Source organism: Bos taurus, chromosome 23, assembly GCF_002263795.3.
Source record: "Bos taurus isolate L1 Dominette 01449 registration number 42190680 breed Hereford chromosome 23, ARS-UCD2.0, whole genome shotgun sequence".
In the NCBI taxonomy this organism is placed as follows: Eukaryota; Metazoa; Chordata; class Mammalia; order Artiodactyla; family Bovidae; genus Bos; species Bos taurus.
This window is the reverse complement of record NC_037350.1, coordinates 27,254,775-27,275,411: the sequence shown is the minus strand read 5'-3', so window position 1 is coordinate 27,275,411 and position 20,637 is coordinate 27,254,775. Positions and strand designations below refer to the sequence as shown.

Below are 20,637 nucleotides of genomic sequence, written 5' to 3'. Positions count from 1 at the left end.
CTTTTTAATTTGCGTATGTTTCTCCCTCTACGCATCATTATAGTCCAAGCTACTATCTACCTTTTGCTTAACAACTGTGATTGCCTCCTAGCCAGTCCCTCTGCTTCTATTCTTGCTTCTTAAAAATCTTGCAAAGGCAAATAGAATGTCCCTCGACCCCAAAAAACTTTTCAGTGGCTCCCTTCTGAATAGTCTTCAAATACTGAGAGACAGTCCTGCACCATCCGGCCCCTGCTGACCTCTCCCACCTCATCCCCCGTAAGACTTCCCTCCCTCTCTCCATTCCAGTCCCACCAGCCTTATGTCTCCCACATTCTTCCCAGCCCCAGACCTTTGTATCTGTGGTTCCCTCTATGGAATGTTCTTCCCTTTTCTCTTGGCTTCCTCATCATTCAGGTCTCAACCCCACATCTCCTCCTCAGGAAATCTTTCCTGTCCAGGTCAGCTCCCTTATCATATGATATTACAGGATCATGTAACTCCCATTTGCAGCATTTATAATAATTTATATTCACATATTTATTTGTGGGATTATTTTATTACTTTCTTGCCCACACTCAACATTGCTCGCTAGACTGTAAGGTCCATGGAGGCAGACATAGCACCTGGTTTTTTGTTTTGCTTTGGCTGCTATATCCTTACATCTGGCACATAGTAAGTGCTCAAAAAATATTTACTGACTATATAAATATTTAGTCAATTTACATAGTTCAAGTTAAGCCCAGGGCTAGCACAGGGCTGGAGCCAAGGACAGGACCAAGGTCAGGGCTAGGACCACGGACAGCTATCTGGGGCAGCTGTTCACCAGGGAGCAGGCCATGTGTAGATCCTGGCAGGACTGCATAGAACAAGCCCATTGGAAAACCATTTGGCACAACTGACCAAATCCACTAGAGCTGTGTGCAAGCCCTATGACCTGGCAGCTCCACTCTGAGGGGTCTACCCACTACAGCAGTACTTCTCGTAATAGCCGCAGACTGGGAACTACCCACATGTCTCACATGAGTAGAATGGATTAAATAACACGTGGTTTGTTCACACAGTGGAATATAATAAAGCAAAGAGAATAAAGTATAACTATATGCAATAACACGAATGGGTCTCGCTAATATAGGGTGGAGCAAAAGAAGTCACAAAGAAGAACTTGCTGAAACATTGTTTCATAAACATTCTGTTTGTGACATTTGAGTCTAGACCATGTGAACTGTCAATCAGTAGAGTTGCAAATCAGAAATGTGGCACTCTCGGGGGAATGGGGACCAAGAAAGGGCATGGTGGGGAAATTCTGGGGTGCTAAGAACGCCCTGTTTATTGATCTGAGTGCTGGTTACCCAGTTGTATTCGTGGAATCCACTGAGGCAAGAACTGGGGGGCACAGGGAGACGAGGATTAGAGAAGAAAGGTAGTGGGGTGATGGGAGGAACCAGGAGAGGGGGCCTCGGTAACAGAGATGCGTGAAGGGTTCAGGTGAAGGGTTAAGGAGCAGTGTTAGCAGGTGCCCAGTTCTTCCAGACCAGAGAGGCTGGAGAGGGAAGGAGAGTAGGGTGAGTGATGGGAATGCTGACTGAGGAGGAGGATTAGGGGCTGTGACCAGTGCCTCCCACAACACACACACATTTCCTGGCTTCCTATGCTTAAAATTCTCCTCTGAGTCTGAGAAAAAGGAGTTTCCAGGGCTACCAGCCATCACACTCCACCACCATCCCACCAGAGATGGAAGAGGAGCGGGCAACAGGAGCAGAGCATTTCCACACTGAGAGGCACCCTGCCCCACAAAGCCCAGCAGAAAGCCTGGCAAGCAGAGAGCTGCCCTTCCCTCAGCCCCTCTCTCAGCTTGGAGTGTAGCCCTGGGTGTGAACTGGGCTCTGACTTACCTTCAAATTCTGTTGCCCTGTGTCTAAGGTTGCGCACATCTCCAGGTGCACACACACACAAATACACATACACATACAAATGTACTCACATGTGCTTATCCACAAACACAAATATGAACACATTTCTTGTATCTGTCCATCCTAAGTCGCTTCAGTCCTGTCCAACTCTTTGCAACCCTATGTATTGTGGCCTGTCAGGCTCCTCTGTCTTTGGGATTCTCCAGGCAAGAATACTGGAGTGGGTTGCCATGCTCTCCTCCAGGGGATCTTCCCAACCCAGGGATTGAACCCGTGTCTCTTACATCTCTTACATTGGCAGATGGGGTTTTTTTTACCACTAGCACCACCTGGGAACTATACATATACTTATACTCACCCAAAGAAGCTTGCATCTTTGCAGGCACACATATTTGAGTATGTGCAGGGGTTTCCCAGCAGTAAAGAACCCATCTGCCAATGCAGGAAACTTGGGTTTGACCCCTGCCTGGGTTGAGAAGAGCCCCTGGAGTAGGAAATGGTAACCCACTCCAGTATTCTTGCCTGGGAAATCCGATGGAGAGAAGCCTGGTGGGCTACAGTCCATGGGGTCACAAAAGAGACACGACTTAACTACTAAACAACAACAACAACAAGGCCATACACACACAAACTCCTCTTCACATTTCCTCCACATCCAGTCATTGAGCGATGTCTAAAAAAGCTGATTTCTCATTGGCTCAGAGGGCAGTTGTGTGAGTCAAAGAACTTAGTTGGAGTGAGGGGAACCACAGAGGAGACCCTTCTCCAGAGGAGGCAGAGGTTACAGGGTGCTCCACATCCCTGGGGGTTGGGGGGAGCTGCCAGTCCCCCTCCCTCAACAATCGAATCCTGCACCTCTTCCCCACTTAGTGGGAGCAGGGGGAGGGTCTCTGCAGCAGGAAGAAGCAGGAAAGTAGTGAAGCTGGTCTGAGAGGAGAGGCACGAGAGGAGAGGCCCCCACGGGCCACACCCCCAGAACCTCCCTCCCAAGCCCCTCTCCCCTCGAGTCTCCACCGCCAGCCTAGCTCCCTATTCCCGTTTCTTGAAAGAATCGCGGTCTTCTCTCAGCACCAGGAAAGCAGGATACTTGGTTGTCCCTTATGTTTCCTCTCATCGCCCGCCCTCCCGCGGCATTAGGGGTGCCTGTGCGCAGCGAGAAAGGAGGGGAGCACGGGCCTCCCCCTCTTGGCACCCTCCCCATAGTCGGAGGGCTGGCAGGGATGGGGCATTGTCCCAAGCGATGACTCAGCGCGCAGGGTATTCATGTGGTAGCCAAGTTTGACACTTCGCTCATCAGGGACTGTAGGTCCCAGGAGCTGGGGAGAGGGGCTGGCCTCCTGCAGGGATGTTCCAGAGGTGGGGGATTTTGGCCCCACCCCCATGCTTTTCTCTGTCCCTCGTACCACAAGAAGAGCGAAGGTAGAAGGATTCTAGCACTGAGAGATCAAGGAGGGAGGTGAGGGCGGGCTGCAGACACTGGGTTGAAGCAGGTGGCAAGGAGGTAACCGGGAGATGGGGCAGTTGGAGGATCTAAGACACCCCTTATTCTGGGAAGTTCATGGGCCAGAGACGTGGGAAAATTAAAGGATTTCCGGACCCTCAGTGGCAAAGAGTTCTGGGGAGGAGCACTGAGTGACCAGGACTCAAGGGAAATAAAGTTGAGAAATTAAGGTGCTGGGTCCCCGGGAGTCTGGAGGCAGGGCCAGGGAAAGAGGGGAGGGGGGTTAAGGATCTGGGAAGTGGGCGGGGATTGGAAGCAGACGGACGGCAGCTGCGGTGTTTCCGTGTTTCCGAGTTGCTTCCCAGTAGTTCCTCTCAGTTCCATTTCCAGTTGTTTCCAAGCCATTAAATTCTTTCCAGGCGAGATAAGGGTCCCGCCCGTCCCACCCAGGGTGTGTCACGTGTAGGGGGGAGGTTCAGATGGACAGAGCAGAAGAGCCTGGAAGGGGGATTGGAGCGAAGACGGAGCCCCTGTGCCCCTCTGGAGGCATCGCGCAGTCATCCCAGCCGCACTGAACCGTGAGTCACGGGTGCAAAGCTCTCTGCCAAGAATAAATTTTAGGATTCTCTCCACAGACTCCGTGCCCTTCCCAGACCTGGGAGTCCTAACTCTGCTCCATTGCTGCATTTCCTAAAGGCTGGAGACCCCCAAAACTCCCTCCTGGGGCCTTGCAATCCACCTGCTGCCACCCGGGGAGTCCCCATCTGGATGCTCAAAAAAGTTCCCTCGGGCACGTTCCTAGAGTTCTGGCTCAGCCGCTCCAGCCAGATCACTTGGGGTTCCACCAGCACTCCCATCCTGAGGTTCAGCCGGCCACCAGCTCATCCTGGCTTCTGGTTTCTCCCAGCCCCAACACCGCACCGATAACCGCCTCCACCTTGGTGCCGCCCCCGGTCCTATCCAAACCCCAGCATCCATCCTCCGTGCCCAACTCACACACACCTGCACTGACTCTCCCAGACACACCCTCCACGGGGAGTCCGGTCCTGGGTGCATGGTCTTATTTCCTCTGCCCCCGCACAAAGTCCCTGCTCTCCTGCCAACCTTCACCTGGGGTTTGGGGGTAGAGGTCCCCACCTCTCCCGTCTCTTTTCCTGTCTCCCAGAGACGGAGGTTACTTCCTTACCTGAGTAACCAGCAGCTTCAATGTGTCTGTACCTGCTCTGTCCCGAACTTGGGAAGGGGGGTTCTCAGGGAAGGGTGGGTGGATGCCCCTTGGCAGCCCTGAGCTCCTGGTATATCCCCTTGCTCGTTCCCTGCAGCAGGGGCTCACTGAGCCGCGACCCGACTGTCGATCTGGGCAGCGACAGTGAGGAGGAGGGAGACTGAAGCCAGCCGGGGGAGGAGAAGGGGAGGACCAGCATGAGGTCAGGGAGGGGAGCGGAGATAGGGCAGGTCCTCCCACCCATCCGCCCCTGCCAGGCCCTCCCAACGTCATCATATGTCACCCCTCCTCTCCTCCCTCCGTCATCCCACCCACCTCCCTGTCTGGGATCACTGAGTCCCACAATACCCTCATCTCACCCCCTCCAGCCCTCATCCAACCTCCCCCATCCTTTCCTTATCCCACTTTTATTCTTCCTCCTCACCCTAATTTGTGTCCCAACTTGACACCCCCATCCCTCATATCATTTCTCCTTTTCCCCACCATTTCTCCACCTCTTGCTCCTGCTCTCTAACCTGTTTCCCCCTCTTCCAGCACCCCTTCCCACGGCCAGCCCCTCTCCCTCCTCGGAACCTCCTCCACCTCTTCCCAGCTGCCACATTCCTCCAGCTGGGGTCTTGCCCAGCACCCGGTCCTTCATCCCCTTACCATTTATCTCCTGGCAGGGGCAGGCAGCAGAGAGGGTGGGTGGCAGGAGGAAGCCTCCCTCCCCAGTCTAGACTGCTCTCCACGAGGAGCCTTCTTGTCCCACCTCGGCCCCTGCCTGGCCCCACTGCTCCCACCTGCACTGTGTCCTCTTCTCGCCCCGTCTCTGTGCTGCCTCTCCCTGTCTGTACTGTTCAATCTCTGGTTCTCAGCTCAGGGATCAGTGCCCCCTTTTCATTCTTTCACCTGAGCAGCTTCCTAGAGAAATGGCAGATGAGGCTTGGGCACTGGCTGGACAAGAGTGTGGCCTGAACACCGAGACATAGACGACTTGGGAAAGGTGGGGTTCACAGGAGACAGGGAAGGGAAGCCTGAAAGTTAGGAGAAAGGTTTGGGGACGGAGAAAGAGTGAGAGCCAGGGGCAGACATGAGGGTGGGGGGCACATGGCATGCTGATGTTCTGGAAAGAGGAAGGGGACTAATTCTGTGCTGCAGCGGAGAAGCAGGGGTAGGGAGGGAGTTGTGGGCTTGAGGAAGAGGTCATTTCGATCTTGGGTAGAGATAGGAAGACTGGCCAGAGGGCAGAGTGGCAGATGCGCACATCAGGCTGCCGGGCTCTCTCTCTGGTCTCATTTCCCCATGTGCTTTGCTCCCCTGATGAGGGGCTGAAGAAGAGACTTTTTCTGGATAAGAAATATCCAGGCTGAGGGAGGTTTCACGCAGATAAAGTTCTTTCCATCCAACCAGAGGGAGGTTTCACGCGGATAAAGTGCTTTCCACCCAACCACAAAATGGCGGCCCACTCCAGTACTCTTGCCTGGAAAATCCCATGGATCTCGGAGCCTGCTACTGTCCATGGGGTCACAAAGAGTGGGACATGACTGAGACTCCACTTTTCACAATCCTCACCATGGAGGCTTGGCCAAGTGACAGCTCGAGGGTGACAGGGAGTGCGGGAACCCGTTTCTTGACTCTGTACATCGTTGGGGCAGAGGTGTCCACAGGTCCCCAGGGTCTCGGGTGTGTTGTTTCTGGGGGGCAGGGCGCACTGGCCCAGCATGTGGCTCTGCGGAATGCCCCGTGAGCTCCTGGTGGCCGAGGGCGAAGGCTTGCGTGGGTGCTCGCATGGGTGTCACCGTGTGTGCCCGTGTGTCTGGGTGTGCATGTGTCTGTTTTTTTTTTTCCTGGCTTTGATAGGAAAGATGAAGTCAGCATCTTGGATAGAGTTGGGTTCAGCTTCCTTCCTCTGCCTTGGCCCGAAGCCCCCAGAGCCTGAAATAGGTAACAGTTTCCCTCAGCTTTCCATGCAGGGCTTGGGGGAAAGCACTTGAAAGGGTGGAGGGTCTAAAATGGCATTACCTGGCAAGAGAAAACTTGAGAGAACAGATTTTCTCTGATACTGCCAGATTCTAGTAATTCTAATGGTCATATCCTGCCCTGCTCCCTTTTTTTTGATCCTGTACCCTATATGTTGGTTTTATTTTTATCAGATTCATGTATTTTTCCACTGCACCACTAGGCATGTGGGATCCTAGTTCCCCCACCAGGGATCAGACTTGCACCCTCTGAAGTGGAAGCGTGGAGCCTTAACCACTGGACCACAGTGTGGAAGTATAGTGGAAGTATGGTCACTGTAGGTATACTTGGTCCAAGAGTGGCCAGAAGAGCCTGGAGAGAAAGGAGGACTGAAATGATGGCCTTGGGGTGTTCTGGAAGTCCACTTCTCAGGGGAGACAGGATGCTGGAGTCAGAAAAGGGTTCGAGATTCCAGACATTCACAAGCTCAGAAGGCATTCAAAGAAGCCGAAGCCACTGGAGGCCTGACAGACACAATTCCAGCTTCTGAGATAATCATTATCTAAAATGTGATCCACACCCTGGATTTCAGGCTCCTGGAGGAGCTTATGTCTTATATATATATATATATGTTTGCCTTTTATCAGAAAAGCACTGGGCCTTGCATAAAGCAGGTGCTTCATAAATGCCTGTCAACACTGAGTTGCCAAAGGACTGTGAGAGAAGTGGCAAGAGTGTCTGGCAGGGAGCCTCAGAGTGAAGGCAGGGAGTCCAGTGGTCAGTGGGGTCGCCTTCACCGAGGTGTCCCAGGTGGTGGACAGAAAGGCTGGGGTCTTACTGAGACCCGTTTGTGTGCTCTGGCTGTTCTCCAAATCCTCGGTCTAGGTGTCTTCAGCTGTGGGCCTCCATCCTTGAATGAACCTCCAAGTTCTTGTCCTACCCTCAGGAGGATGAGAGATAAAAGGTATACAGCAAGGAAGGAAAGGAGAAGCCGAGGAAAACAAGAGTAAGGGCAATTGAGGGCAAGGGCCTGAAGGATAGAGAGGGAGTGAAGAGGCCAGGGGCTGTGATCCAAAGAAGCAGTCCCAGAGAGGGGAAGATAGAAAGCAGTTGTGCTGGGCTTCCGTTTACAAAGCCCTTTCCCACACCGCAGCACTTTATTAATCCCACTTTATGCTGAGGAAGCGGGGGCTTGTAGACATTAATGGACTTGGCCGGGTGACTTTGCTAGTGGTGGTGAAGGTGGGCCTCAGGCCATTTTCAGATTCCAAAGCCTGTATGGCTCCCCCTCCCCCAAGAAGAGCCCTAGAAAGATCGAAGACTTAGGGCAGAAACAAATGAAGGGCTTCAGGCAGGATTTGTTGGGGAAAGGTGGGTGCTCTCAATTTCTGAAACTTCTTTCTGCATCCAGTTATGATGTAGATTCAGTGGGAAGAAACTGCCAAGTTTAAGTCAGGGGGTCAACACTTCATTACTGAGACTGGGGGATGGGGCGAGGTGGGAGGTGATGAGGAACGTGGAGAGAAAAAACTGATCCTGAGATGAAAGAGGGGGGAGAATTAAGAGCCTGGGCTGAAAAACAGGGCAAGAGAGCCACAGGAGGAACAGTTTGGACCCTTAAAACTTCCTTTGCCTGGAGACATGGGTGTGGGGAAAAGGGAGGAGGGAGGACATTTCTATCTCGTGACAAAAGAAAGTCACACAATTATTTTGTTCTCTGCTGTGGGGCGGGTGGGCGCCCGTATTTACCAGAGGGACCGGGGTCGCTGTAGCAACCACACATCTGGGCCCCGGAATCCAGATGTGCTGTATCCAGAAGCCATAGCAGAACGATGAGGCAACAGTGTGAGGCTCTCCAGTCCTGGCCCCACAGCTGGGAGAGGACCGAGCACTGGGGGAGGTGAAGGGAGAGGGGGGCACGGGGGCGGAAGGAGGAGAGGGCTGGAGCAGGGGAGAAGAGAGGAAGTTATGGAAGGGGGCAAGGAATGTGGACGAAGGAGTGGAAGCAGCGGGGGGAGAGGAGAGGACCCAGAAGAAAGGGAGCAGACTGTGAAGCGGAGGGGGAGGAAGGGAAAAACACAAAAACCTTGAGAAACCAGCAGATGAACAAAGGATAAAGGGTGTGAATGAGAAGGTGATAACTTGGGGCTGGGTAGAGGGCAGAGAAAGGCAGCAAACCAGTCTAGAGAAAAGAGAAGAGGGAGAGACAGTGGACGAAAGGCGATTCTGAGGAAGCAAAGTAACAGAACAGAAAGATACAGAGGGTCTGACCAGAAAGGGGTCAACAGGACGCGCAGGAGTGACAGCACGTGGAGGTGGCCTTCAATGGGGCCGCAGCTAGAGATCAGCACGGGCCTGCAGGGAGGCAGCCAGACTGACCTGCTTTCACCCCCCATGGCACACCCACTCTCCACACCTCTCCTGAGCCTTCCTTCCCACCACCCAGGCCCTTGCCAAGACAGAGTCCTGGCTCTAACCACAGTGCCAGCTGTGCCCTGCAAACCAGCCAGAGGAGCTGCATGCCACACCCCAAAGCCCCCTTCTGAGAAGCCAGTACTTTAAGCACACTCCTGAGCTGGCGTCAGGAAAGAGAGAAAGTGACAGGACAATGAAACAGTGATGGATCCAGATGGGATAAAAGTGGAATCGAGGAGAAAAGGACCAGGTGAATGGAGCAGGTGAGGAGAGAAAGCTGTGTCCACTGTAGACCAGGCATCCTGCACATCATCTTTCCTCCGCACATCAACCCAAGGAGTAGGCAGGAACACCCCGTTGTGCAGGTAGGCAACTAAGGCTCAGTGTGTGCAAGCAACCTACCAGTGTTAGTCACTTCGTTGCGTCTGACTCTGCGACCACATGGACTGTATCCCACCAGTTCCTCTGTCCATGGGATATACCCAGCAAGAGTACTGGAGTGGGTTGCCATCCCTTCTCCAGATCTTCCAGACCCAGGGATTGAACCCAGGTCTCCTGCACTGCAGGTGTATTTTTTTACCATGTGAGCCACCAGGGAAGCCCAAGATACCCACTAATAAAAGGCAAAACAGGAAATCCAACTCAGGTGCTCTGCCCGCAGAATCCTTGTTCTCCTTGCACACACTGTCTGGATCAGGCTGGGAAGGGCTCCGGGGACCTTGGGACAGGAAGTGATGGTAGAAGAGCCAGGGCTGCCCTCTGGAGGGAGGAAAGGCCTAGTTCCTGGGGGCCCTAGGTTCCAGGTTGCCATAGTTACTTGGTCTGTTTTCACCCCAAACACAGTAATGGGAAGCAGGGGAGCCTGGCTGAACACGTGAGGTTCTTCTCCCGCTTTCAGGCCTGGGCTTGTGGCCCGGGCGGCCCCTGTCCAGTCATCTGGGCGTGGAGCCCAGGCCCAGCCCACGCCCTCCCGCTGACCCAGGACACTCCTGCAGGGCCAGGTCCGAGGTGCTGCTGGACAGGCGCCCCTGACGGGGAACCCCCAGGTTGAGGGAGTCTTGGCCCCTTGCCTGTTGTCCTATTCTCCTTCCTCCTAATTAGAAAGCACAGCCTTTCCTGCTGGCCCCGCAAGTGTCCTTTTCTTTCAACTGGACTCTCAAGTCTCAGTTTCCTCCAGTTTGGGGCTAAGGAGATGCTTCTCAGCGTCCCTCTTCCCTCCAAACACTGCCTCCTTCTCCACTGTGGCTCCTCCTTTCTGGGCTCACAGCCCCTGGCCCCAGCTCCATTGTTTGTTCAAGCTGCTCCTCCTGGAAAGCTAGGGGGAAGAACCTGCTAGAATGCAGGGGACCCAGGGAGGCAGCCCATTCACCCTGAAGGGCGTGGGGCCCCCTGTCCTTCCTGTTTACTCAGACACATTCCAGAATCTGCACTCTCTAGCCTGTCACACCATGGGACATCCCTCCCCCGCTCCCCACCAGATACCAGACATATCCCTCGCGCGTTACAGGGCTGGGGAGAAGGGGATGACGTGAGGTCTGTGATCACACACCCACTCCACCCCAGAGCTAGCCGTGTCCTCAGTGCTCGGCTCTCTGACACACCGGCCCTACAGCAGCCAAGTTCCCCCAAATGACCCATCACAAGCCAGGAAGGCAGGCACCATACCTTCAACTCCCTCCAAGTTGTTTATTTAATAATAAAAAAGAAGATATGCCCATACATCCACCTGACCTCCCTCTGCCATGCCTCGTTGACTCCCAGGAACTAGCTCCAAAATGTAAAAACTTCCCTTGTCCCGCCTGGGGACTAAATTCCCACCTCCACCCCCCAAAACAGAAACATAAGAATAAAGAGTGTACTGGGGCCCACTCACCCCAAAACTTAACTTCACTCAGCACCCTCAAGGAAAGAAGCAGGGATTGGGGGTTCATAGAAATGAGAGGAGCTCTATATTCCAAAAAAGGGGTGAGAAGAGAGGAAAACTCCCACCCACCTCCAAATAAGTGCTTAACCCCCACATCCTGTCTTCCCTTTACAAATTGCCGCAAGCCCAGGGATCAGGACAATTCAAAACAGTCCCACTTGGTTGCTTCCACCCTTACCCCCCGGTTCTAAGTCAGTGTGAGTCATAGAGGTCAGAGATGATTGAGGTAGAGGGCTGATGGGCAGCCTGGTGAGCCTGGCTGGCTGCTGCAGAAGCTGGCAAGGGGCCACCTGTGGCATTGCCCGGGGTTGAGGACGGCTGTTTTCGTAGCGAGGGGGGCACTGTGGAGGTCTTGATGTGAATCACCCTGGTATCCATGACCTCACACTCGATCTGCATCATCTCCTCATAGTCCCCAGGGGGTCCCCGGCCTGACAGGGTCTCTGTGAGAGGGGCAGAGTTAAGGGAGAGGAGAAGGGGAAGGCAGAGAGGTCAGAAAAGCAGAGGTGGACAGGGGGGAACGGGCAGTGATGGGCAGGCAGATCCAGGGGGTGTTCAGTGAGAAGGTAGGGATGGAGTTGGTGCGGGGAGAAGAAAGAAGTGGCAGGGGCGGGGTGGGGGTGGATGACAGTGATGAATGTAAAGTCGCAGAGGAGAGGATATCAAGAGAAAAAAAAGAAGTAAGACTCTGGCAGGTTCCCAGCCCACCCCGGTCCACAGCCCTAAGCACCTTCACCTAGGGAGGACCCACGTCTCATCTTCCTCCCATCAGTCTCCTGCATTTTGTTTTTCTCAAACGATTTCTGGCTTGCTCTCACCCATGTATCTAGCATCACTCTGGAATCCCTGCTTCTGTCATTTCCCCCCTCAACTCTTCATGCTGGATCTCCCCATTGGAACTTCCTTATTTCTCAATCTCAGGACCTGTCTCCACACTGGGCAGGGAAAGAATTACCATTGGGGGCCATAGCAGGCATCACCAGAGACATCTTGGGCCGGGAGGTCTTGTTGTGGCTGATGGCTGGGAGCAGCAAGTGGTCCTGGGGACAGAGGGGCCAGGCCAGGAGGGTGGAGGAAAAGGTGCTGACAGGCTCCCTGGCCCTGCTCTCCAGCCTTGACCTGCAGAGAGATTGCCGGGGAACCCAGGGTGAGGGGATGGGGCCCGCAGGAGAAACTCACCCTTCGGAAGGAGACAACGTAAAATGTGTCTTCCCGTCGGTCAATTGCATCCAGGAACTCGGGCTGCGAACGGTCTGGTTGGCGGTACAGCTGCAGCTGGCCCACGGAATCCCTGGACAGGTAGGAAAATGGGATTGGTGAGGAAGCAAGCCCAGGGACCAGTTCCCACTAGGGAAGAGGGGAGAGGGTGAGAGGGAGACAGGAGACCCCCAGGGGAGGAGGGAAGCATGAGGCCCTGGGGGCAGTGACGACGCACGCAGGACGGCTCCTTTAGAGGAGCCTCGCTTAATAAGTAAGTGCCCCTTCAAGACTCACCCTTCCGGGGGCCCAGGGGGGCGGGTGGGGACTGCCTGAACTGGAGGAGACTTCTTCCGAAACTGAGACTTCTGGAAGGAGAAGTATCTAAGGATTTGAAGAGGATGAAGGGAAAAGGGAAAAGAGAGACGGCCCCTACAAACTGACGCCACCTCACACCCACCCTCCTTCCCACCACCCCAAACCACTTACAACCCCTAGGATGTTTAGCCCTCATTTTCAAGTGGCCTTCCCTGAACCGGCCCACCCCCTCCTACCTGTTTCTCCTGGGCTCTCTGAGGTGTCTTCCGCCGGCCTCTCTGGTGGCGCTGGACCCAGCCACTCAGCTCGTCAGCAAGCCTGGGGAGGCAGAGGAGGGGGACACCTCCATGCCGGGCCAAGACGCCCACTCTTCTGTCCCGCACATCAGAGGGAAGGGGAGAGGGCACGGGGAGCTGGCGCTTCAGCACACAAGGTTAGCCAGGCCTTCGGGGAGGGGCCTCGGGACACAGGGAGGACGCCCCAGTCATGAACCCCCCTACCTCAGGGACTCGGTTCGGTTAAAGTGCCGGCAATCCGAGGAGAGGAAGAGCTGGTCCAGGTCTCTCAGCAGCAGCTCCCTGGTGTCCCCAGGGAAGGCTGTCAGGTTCCTGGAGTGAGGCAGAGAGGGGGCATGACCCAGGGTGCCCAACACTGCCCTGTCAATAGGAAAGGCCATGTTGGCATGAGAACAGCTCTGTTGCTGTGTATGTGCTCAGTCATGTCTGACCCTGTGTGAACCTACAGGCCGTAGCCCTCCAGGCTCCTCTATCCATGGAGTTTTCCAGGCCAAGAATATTGGAGTGGGTTGCCATTTCCTTCTCCAGGGGATCTTCCCCAACCCAGGGATCAAACGCGTGTCTCTTGGGTCTCCTGCACTGGCACGCGGATTCAACTGGGAAACCTGGCTCCCCCTCAAAAAGGAAAGGTAACTTTAGGGGAGAAGACACACTCAGCACCTCTAAAACAGAGAGGGCCCGCTCCTCACCTGAAACTTGGGTGGCCAGCGGGGCTGGGCTGGGGCTCCTCAGGGTCCTGGAAGGGATGCTGGCGGGGCTCGGCTCCATGAACTGGCTCTTGTGCCGAGAACTCCAGCAAGTGTCTCCGGGGTCGAGACTCCCCTCTGCTCATCCGAGGAGAGATGGAAGCCGGAGGAGGCTCACTGATGCTGTGGATAGAAAAGGATGGAGCACGAGGAAGAATTCCAGCTTAACTGAGGGCCTGGGTAAGAGGGAGGGCTCTGCAGATAGCATGCCTGGTTCCAATTTGTGCTGCAAGACTGATTCTCTTCATCTGCAAGATGGACTGAGAACAGTCCCTACCCACAGAGCCAGAAAACACTAGAAAAGGAGCGTGCTTAACCGAGGGCCCAGAACTCAGTAAGCACTTAATATAGTCACTATGTTTATCAGTGTTCTCATGACCATCTCCTCCGGGACGTACCATTTATGACAGAGATGATGGAACATGAAGGGACTAGGGACTAGCTGGCTACACCATCAGTACCAAGGACACCAGAGCTGTCTGTGTGCAAGTAACGAAAGGGATTGTGCCTAAGAGGTAATCAAGCGGCCGACAGGCAGGCTCCACCCAGACGGTTCTGGGGAGACGAGGAAGGTCTCACCTCACAGGCCCAAAGTTGAAAGCGATGAAGAGAAGGAAGACCATGACGCAGACCACCTTCCTGTTTCCAGACCCTAACTTGAGCTCGCTGTTCTAAGATGCAGAGGAAGAGAGAGGCCGGAGAGGGTGAGTCATCCCAGGGAGCCCGCACTCCCACTCGTCTCCCCAGGCCTCCCGGGTCTCACCTCAGTCAGCAGGGCCTCCAGCCGCCGGCGGAGGGCAGCATTCTCCCGCCGGAGCTGCTGGTTGTCGGCCAGCACGGCTTGCAGCCGGGCTTCCAGCCCCTGCAGGTACTCTTTCTTCTTCCTGCGGGACTGGCAGGCTGACTCCCGGTTCTTGATCATCCGCTGCTGCCGCTTCAGCAGCTTGGCCTGGGCACCAGAGGGTCAGAGGGAGAGTGAAAGCAGGGCGGGGAAGGGGAAGTGCATCCCACCACCCCAGGGACTGACTACCCAAAATTCACGTGGGCCTCTCTCCTGCCTTCTTCACCTCTACATGCAGAGTCAGAGAGGGGTTCTTCCTCTCCGCTGAAACATTTTAGGGAAGGGGCCCTTCTCTCCACCACTTCCTACTCCTGTGCCTCAGAGCTTCGAGAAGTCGGACTATAGGAGGAACTTCCCCACCCAGGTTCTTGGTAGAACCTCAGTTCTTTTCCTTGATGAGTGGTCTTCCTTCTTTGCAATTCTCCTTTTTTAGGACCCAAAGTTTAAGCTTGCTATCGTAAGAGAACAGTTTACCTGGCTTTCCCCAAGGAAGCAGCCTCCCTCTTCTATAACACAGGATGACTCCTCTGGCTTTGATTTACTAAGACCACTCCCACTTCTCCATCTGCAGGGACAGCAAACCTGAGGATCCTAAAACTACATGGGGTTGATAAAAGGGGTCCACTCTGACCTGAGGATCATCTGATGGGCCTGCTTGCTCACTTTTTTGCTTCCTTCTCACTCCACAGTTCTCTCCCCTCCCCATTACTAAGCCTTCCTCCTCCTCTCCCCAGTAAATAACTTACATCCACCTCAGGAGGGCAGGAGTTCCCAGGCATAGGGGCTGGAACAATGCTCTTCCTCTCAGGCCGTGGAGGAGGAGGGGTCGGTCCCTCAGGCTGGACTCGAACAGTACCTTGGATGAGGACAACTGGGGACACTGGGGCAAGTGGGCAGAAGAGGGAGGTCTGAGAGCTGGGAGTCAGGTGGTGTCCTTGTGCCCACACCCACAGCTGAGCACCCAAGGGTCAGGGCGCTGGAAGGCTGTGAGCTGCCTCCTTCTCTCCTTCAGTACCTGGGGGTGGCTGGACAAGGGGCTGCAAGAGGACGGTGGTGCTGGCAGGCACAGCTCTCGGGGGTATCGGGACAGTGGTTATCAGCATGGGTTTGGGCTGCAGTGGTGGCTTCCGGGCAGGCAGGGCTTTGCCTGAAGGAAGGTGAAAGGAAAGAAGGAAGGGATGTCAGGACAACAGGCCTCCAGCCAGGGGCCCCAGCTGTCAGGAGATGCATTACCTGAGGAGCCGTCAGAGGACAGGCCCATGCTGATCTGGACAGCTCCAGGAGAGGGGCCGGGGACATCCCGCAGGAGACACCCCTGAGGGGACGGGGACTCTGTCTTCACTTCCAGGACCTCCTCTCCTATGAAAGCCTACATGGGGCATTCCAGAAGACATGCGAGTCAGGAAGAGCTCGGAGGAGGAGGAGCTGAAGAAGAGAAAGCCCTCACACCTCTGAGAGTCAGGAGGAACTCACACGCATGCTGGAGGGAGGAGCGGAGTGCATGCTCACCTGGCTGGGGGACTCTGCAGAGAGCAGGGGAGCCTCCGAGTTGATGGAGGAAGATGGAGAGGCAGGCTCTATCTTAATCTGAACATCTGTGGGATGGCAGGATGAGACAAAGAGCTGGGTGTCAGATAAACACTGAAGGAGAACAGGGCTAAGATGCGGAAATGGGAGACACAGTCACTTCCCCTTGTACCTGGAAGTAAAACTATTTCTGGCTCAGGAGGGCAATCCAGAGGAGGGGGACTGGAGCTGCTAACCTGCTGCCTCTCCTCCAACCTCTTTTCTCAGAAAGGACTCCCTTCTCCTTCCTTGGCCCCTCTCAGCTGGTTCTACCACTGCCAAACCCTCAAGCCTGCCCTTGCGTGTCAGCTGTCCCTTTCTTCTTCACACACCTTGTTCATTCGCATGGTGAAGGCCCACACAGGGAGATTCGGCTGCATTTTCATGGGCCCAAATTCCTGTCTGGCTGGATTTCCACCTCATCCTGGCCCAATGCAATCACGCATCACAACTCTGACAACTGCCTGGCCTGCATCTCTACCCTTGACTGCTCCCCTGCGCCCGGATTCTGACTCTCAAGCTGCCTGCTGGTCACTTCCATTCTCACGCCCCTCCATTCACCCAAATTCAACCGGCCTTAACACAGGGCTCACTGCTTGTCCCTTTATACAGATCTCCTTCCTACCGTCAGCCTTCAAAGCTCAAGTCACCTCTGAGCCTTCACAGCCTCTGTTAAATCTATCTGTAAGACTTGTTGATTGCCCCATGGAGGTTAACCTAGCTGAAGGCCAGATTCAGCTCCAAGGTCAATGATCCACTACTACCTCTGGTTCATAGCTTGGATTTTGATACTTAATTATAAGATTACCAATACTGCTATTTTAAAATCTCAAGGCTATTTATGTATTTCAATAGGTAATACACTCATATAATACAAGATCCCAAAGAACAAAGGGAAATTCAGTGAGAAGTGAATCTCCTTTCCTTCCTTGTCCACCAGCCATCCAGAACCTCTCCACAGAGGTGAACACTGTCTGAGCTATTTAACCATATATTAACCTTCATGAGACTCTCCAAAAGCAATGCCTAGGTCTTGTGCTTCATGTCTATCAAAGGGATGGGTAAAGTGTATGGGTGCCTGTGTGGTAAGTCATTTCAGTCATGTCAGACTCTTTGTGATCCCACAGACTGTAGCCCACCAGGCTCCTCTGTCCATGGGATTCTCCAGGCAAGAATACTGGAGTGAGTTGCTATGCCCTCCCCCAGGGCATCTTCCTGACCCAAGGATTGAACCCACATCTCTTATGTCTCCTGCATTTGGCAGGCAGGTTCGTTACCACTAGTGCTACCTAGGGAGCCCTGGTAAAGTACAGGCCCTCAAAAAAATACCTATATATTAGAGGAGACTCTGACTCTAAGAACTCTATCCTTTGCAAAATCGTCAACAATCTTTTCACTAATATAAACTTTTCAATCCTTATTTTGTTTCTCCTCTTTGTAATACTTAATCATATGCTGGATATGAGCTGTTTGTCCCTCCAAATCTCTCCCCACCCTCCCCTGCCCTGCTCTGAGGCCCAGGAGGAAAACATGTGTGGCTCTCTTGTCTTCAAGCTTCTGGCTGAACTTCAACCAAGGGAAGGTAGGCTAAGAAACCCTGAAGTCACCTTGAAATCAACAATCAACAAGTCCCACATTGAATTCATCATGCTTCCTGCCAGGAGGCTCCTGCTCCTGCAGTCGTTCTCCAGCGATTGGTACCCTCACCCACCGGGTGGCTGCCCTTGTTAGAAACCCAGGCACGTTCTTTCACCTCTGCTCATCTTTAATGCCCAGGAGGTCACTGCACTCATCCATTCTAATTCACTCTTTCTCAAATCTGCCTTCTTCTCAGCATCTGAGTATCTTACCTGACTAACCACATGGACCTCTTTCTTGGTCCTCCTTCTGCCTCCAGTCCTGAGTTTCTGCAATCCAGTGTCTACTTTGCCACCAGAGTCGTCTTCCTAATCACACTGTTCTCCTGCCTGACTCTTCAAAGGCACAAAACTGCCCACAGGAAAAAAGCTAAGAGTCCCTAAACAAGGTTTCTACCTGGCCCTGAAGCCTCTGAATTTCCAGGCCCTTCCCTACTCCCCCTCCTTACATCCACTCTAAAGAGATGCAGGTTCCTCAGGTTCCACACTAGTCCCTACAGTCTTCTTCTGGCTAATTCCAATCTATCTTTCAAAACTCAGCTCAGGAAACCCCTCCTGCATGAGTACATCCTTGATCTAGCCCCAGCTGGGTGAGATTCCCCCTCTTATGAGCCTCCATGGCACCCTGTGATAATCTCTACCCTAGAATTACCATACTTTAGTTGTCTTTCTCCCACACCATAGCATGGGATCCTTAAGTCAGTGAGGTGGTAAGGTGTTCTTCATCTTTGCAACTCAGAACCCTGTCCAGTATCTGGCATGGAGTAGATGCTCAAGAAATGTAGATGCTGAATAAACATGCAAGAGTAAATAGACTCAATAACACTTCTAAAAAAGCACAAATAATGTTACTTGTAGAATGCAGGAGCAGGTATATGGTATTCCAAGTTTTCTGTCTGCTTGAAAATTTTTACAATAAAACCTTTGGAGGGAAAGTCACATATATAAATATGCCCTAAACTGTCTGCAAGTTTTTAAAAATGAAAAGCAACAGAAACAAGAAAAGAAAGAAAAATTATTCCCATCTCTTCAGTGCTGCCCTTACTGTGATTTCCTGAAATCCTCCCTCCTGCTCCTGGCCTTCCTCCTGGTTATCTGCCATCTCCCCTCCCCACCTCTCCTCCTTGTCCTGCTGACCGGACTCCCTCTTTACACACACACACACACACACACACACACACTCTCTCTCTCTCTCTCTATCTTGGTAAAGCCTGGGGATGATGCAGGCTATTATTACCTGAAGGATCATCAGAGATGGTGCTGACATTGATCTGGATGGTTTCAAATGGGGATGTTGGATCATCTCCCAGGAGGCAGAGTGGGGGTGCCAAGGACTCTGACTTCACAACCAGCATCTCCCCTACACCAGGGGCCTGGGTAACAGTGAGGGTGAAGCAGGGGAGACAGAACAAGAAAGAAAACAAAAAGGACATGTTGAGAGTAAAAGCCAGGACAGAAGCCTTATAGCTTACAAACCACCAGTTACTTGACATTCTGGTTTGAATGGTAGTCAGCATCTTGCTAAACTGTGTCTGGCCCCTTGTTCTCTTTCTATTTTATTCCTAGGAAGGTGGATAAAGTCTCATGATCTCAAATATTGCAGTAGACAACCTGGACAAGAATAGTTCCAGAATTCTCAGTGGTTAACAACTCTCTTCTTCCCTGTTCCCCCACCCCACAATGGCTGCCACATTTCTCTCTATATTAAAAAACTCCATCTTCGATTCTAGAGAATCACGTGGAAATGTGAAAAATGAAGATATAAAAGAAATGGCAAAGGTAGAAAAGAACTTCCCCCCTGCACCCCATGACCTGCAGCCCACAAATCATTTCCTTAGCATCAACAGGGGAAGGCAAGGGAACTGAGTCCCTGCCACAGAGAGTAGGAGGGAGATGACTCTCTCACCTGGTTGGAGGGCTCTGTGGAAAGATGCGATGATTCAGAGCTGAGGGAGGAGGAAGAGCAGGGGGAGGATGGCTCAGACTTCACCTGGAGATCTGGAGGAAAACGGGCTAGAAAATAACCACGAAGCGGAGCCTGACAAGAGCCCAAAAAGCGCCCAAGGACATGGGGTAAAAACCCCTCACTGGGCAAGGGAGAAGGAGCACATATCAGGGGTCAAAGGGGGAGAGGAGTACACAGGCACTCAGGTGGAAGAGGCTTGAGGATAAGAGGAACTGCACAGTTTCTGGGAAACAATGGGACGGTGAGGGTTTCTCAAAGGATGAGGGAATCACAAAGGGTATCTTACCTGGGAAGATAGGCAGAGAGTCCCAGGGGGGTTCAGGAGGGCTGACGTCCATTCCCAGGTCCAGAGAGCTGCTGCCAAACTGAACAAGGGGGCCGGGTATTAGAAGGCAGAAGTGTGAGGATGAAGGGGTGCTCCAGCTGAGCGCTGGCTTGGGGATGAGTCCCAGGTTCTGCGACCACTCGCACCCACCAACGGTGAGAGACAAGGCTTGGGGAGCGATACCGGGACATCTTGCTCCGGACAACGGAAGAGCTCCGTCTGCTCCTCGGCCACTTCATCCAAGCCGGCGTACAAAGTGCTGTCTGCAAGAGGTGCGGAGGGTCGGGGGTCGGCCGGTAGCGCAACCTTCAGATCCTCACAGAGCCTCGCCCCATCCCTCATTGGCTCGGCTCGGCCAGACCCACCGCCCGCCCACTTGAAAAGTGATATAGCCGAAGAACTTCAGTCCCTCCTTCCCCAATCCCGGAACGATTCCACGTTTCCGCGGGAGCGGAGGTCTTCCCCGACTCCCGCATCCCCCAAAGCCCAACTAGCTCCTCTGTTCCACCCTTCTTCAGACGATCGATTCCGTATTTGCCCAGCCTTCCTCTTTGAGCCTCCGCTTCTTCCTACGTGCCTCAGGGGCACAGCAGGCCACAGCCCTATCCCTTCCCCGAGGCGCCTCACTCTGCGCACCCCAGTCCTCCGGGCTCAGCAAGTTGTCGGTGAAAAAGCGTGTCGGGTCCGCAATCTCGCTGAGAAGCATCAGCTCCGCCATCTTTCCCCCCACCCCCCAACCATTAGACGGTCCCCCAAGGCCCGCCTCTTCCGCATCATCAACGAATCAATCGACTCCTAAAAAGGGAGGGGGCGTCCCGGAAGTCCTTCCGACCAGTAAGAGGCCTGGGTACTGAGCACATGCGTCAATAGAAGAGCCGGTCGTACAGGCTGGGCCAATGGGAGCGCG

General features: G+C 53.7%; 2 protein-coding genes and 2 long non-coding RNA genes across 13 annotated transcripts in view; 2 read left to right on the top strand and 2 right to left on the bottom strand.

Annotated features, from left to right (window-relative positions):
• Positions 1-4,690, bottom strand: part of TNXB (tenascin XB) — a 56,304-nt gene extending 51,614 nt beyond the window's left edge. Inside the window, exon 1 of the mRNA NM_174703.3 lies at positions 4,520-4,690. The gene's annotated coding sequence lies outside the window, so the exon portion shown is untranslated. The remainder of the gene's footprint in view (positions 1-4,519) is intronic.
• LOC132343672 (uncharacterized) lies at positions 3,270-10,753 on the top strand. Its single transcript, XR_009492629.1, has 2 exons — positions 3,270-3,911; positions 6,401-10,753. It is a non-coding gene; the product is annotated as an uncharacterized lncRNA (long non-coding RNA).
• Positions 10,577-20,469, bottom strand: ATF6B (activating transcription factor 6 beta). Of its 10 annotated transcripts, none has more exons than XM_015459879.3 (18): positions 20,367-20,469; positions 19,881-19,993; positions 19,692-19,770; positions 19,346-19,452; positions 18,677-18,812; positions 15,746-15,831; positions 15,470-15,605; positions 15,252-15,383; positions 14,983-15,116; positions 14,159-14,344; positions 13,975-14,066; positions 13,339-13,518; positions 12,854-13,009; positions 12,590-12,671; positions 12,333-12,403; positions 12,018-12,129; positions 11,794-11,878; positions 10,577-11,281 (listed from the first exon to the last, which is right to left on the bottom strand). In XM_015459879.3, exons 1-18 carry the CDS (start codon positions 20,446-20,448, stop codon positions 11,031-11,033), a joined length of 2,220 nt encoding a protein of 739 aa, XP_015315365.1. In that variant the 5' UTR covers positions 20,449-20,469; the 3' UTR covers positions 10,577-11,030. The 10 variants fall into 10 exon arrangements, with proteins under 10 accessions (XP_015315365.1, XP_005223686.1, XP_015315366.1 ...); XM_005223629.5 differs by having other exon boundaries at positions 12,854-12,961; XM_015459880.3 differs by having other exon boundaries at positions 19,346-19,437.
• Positions 12,072-19,163, top strand: LOC101903877 (uncharacterized). Its single transcript, XR_003032177.2, has 3 exons — positions 12,072-12,137; positions 13,098-14,099; positions 19,006-19,163. It is a non-coding gene; the product is annotated as an uncharacterized lncRNA (long non-coding RNA).
• Positions 20,470-20,637: the final 168 nt, after the last annotated feature.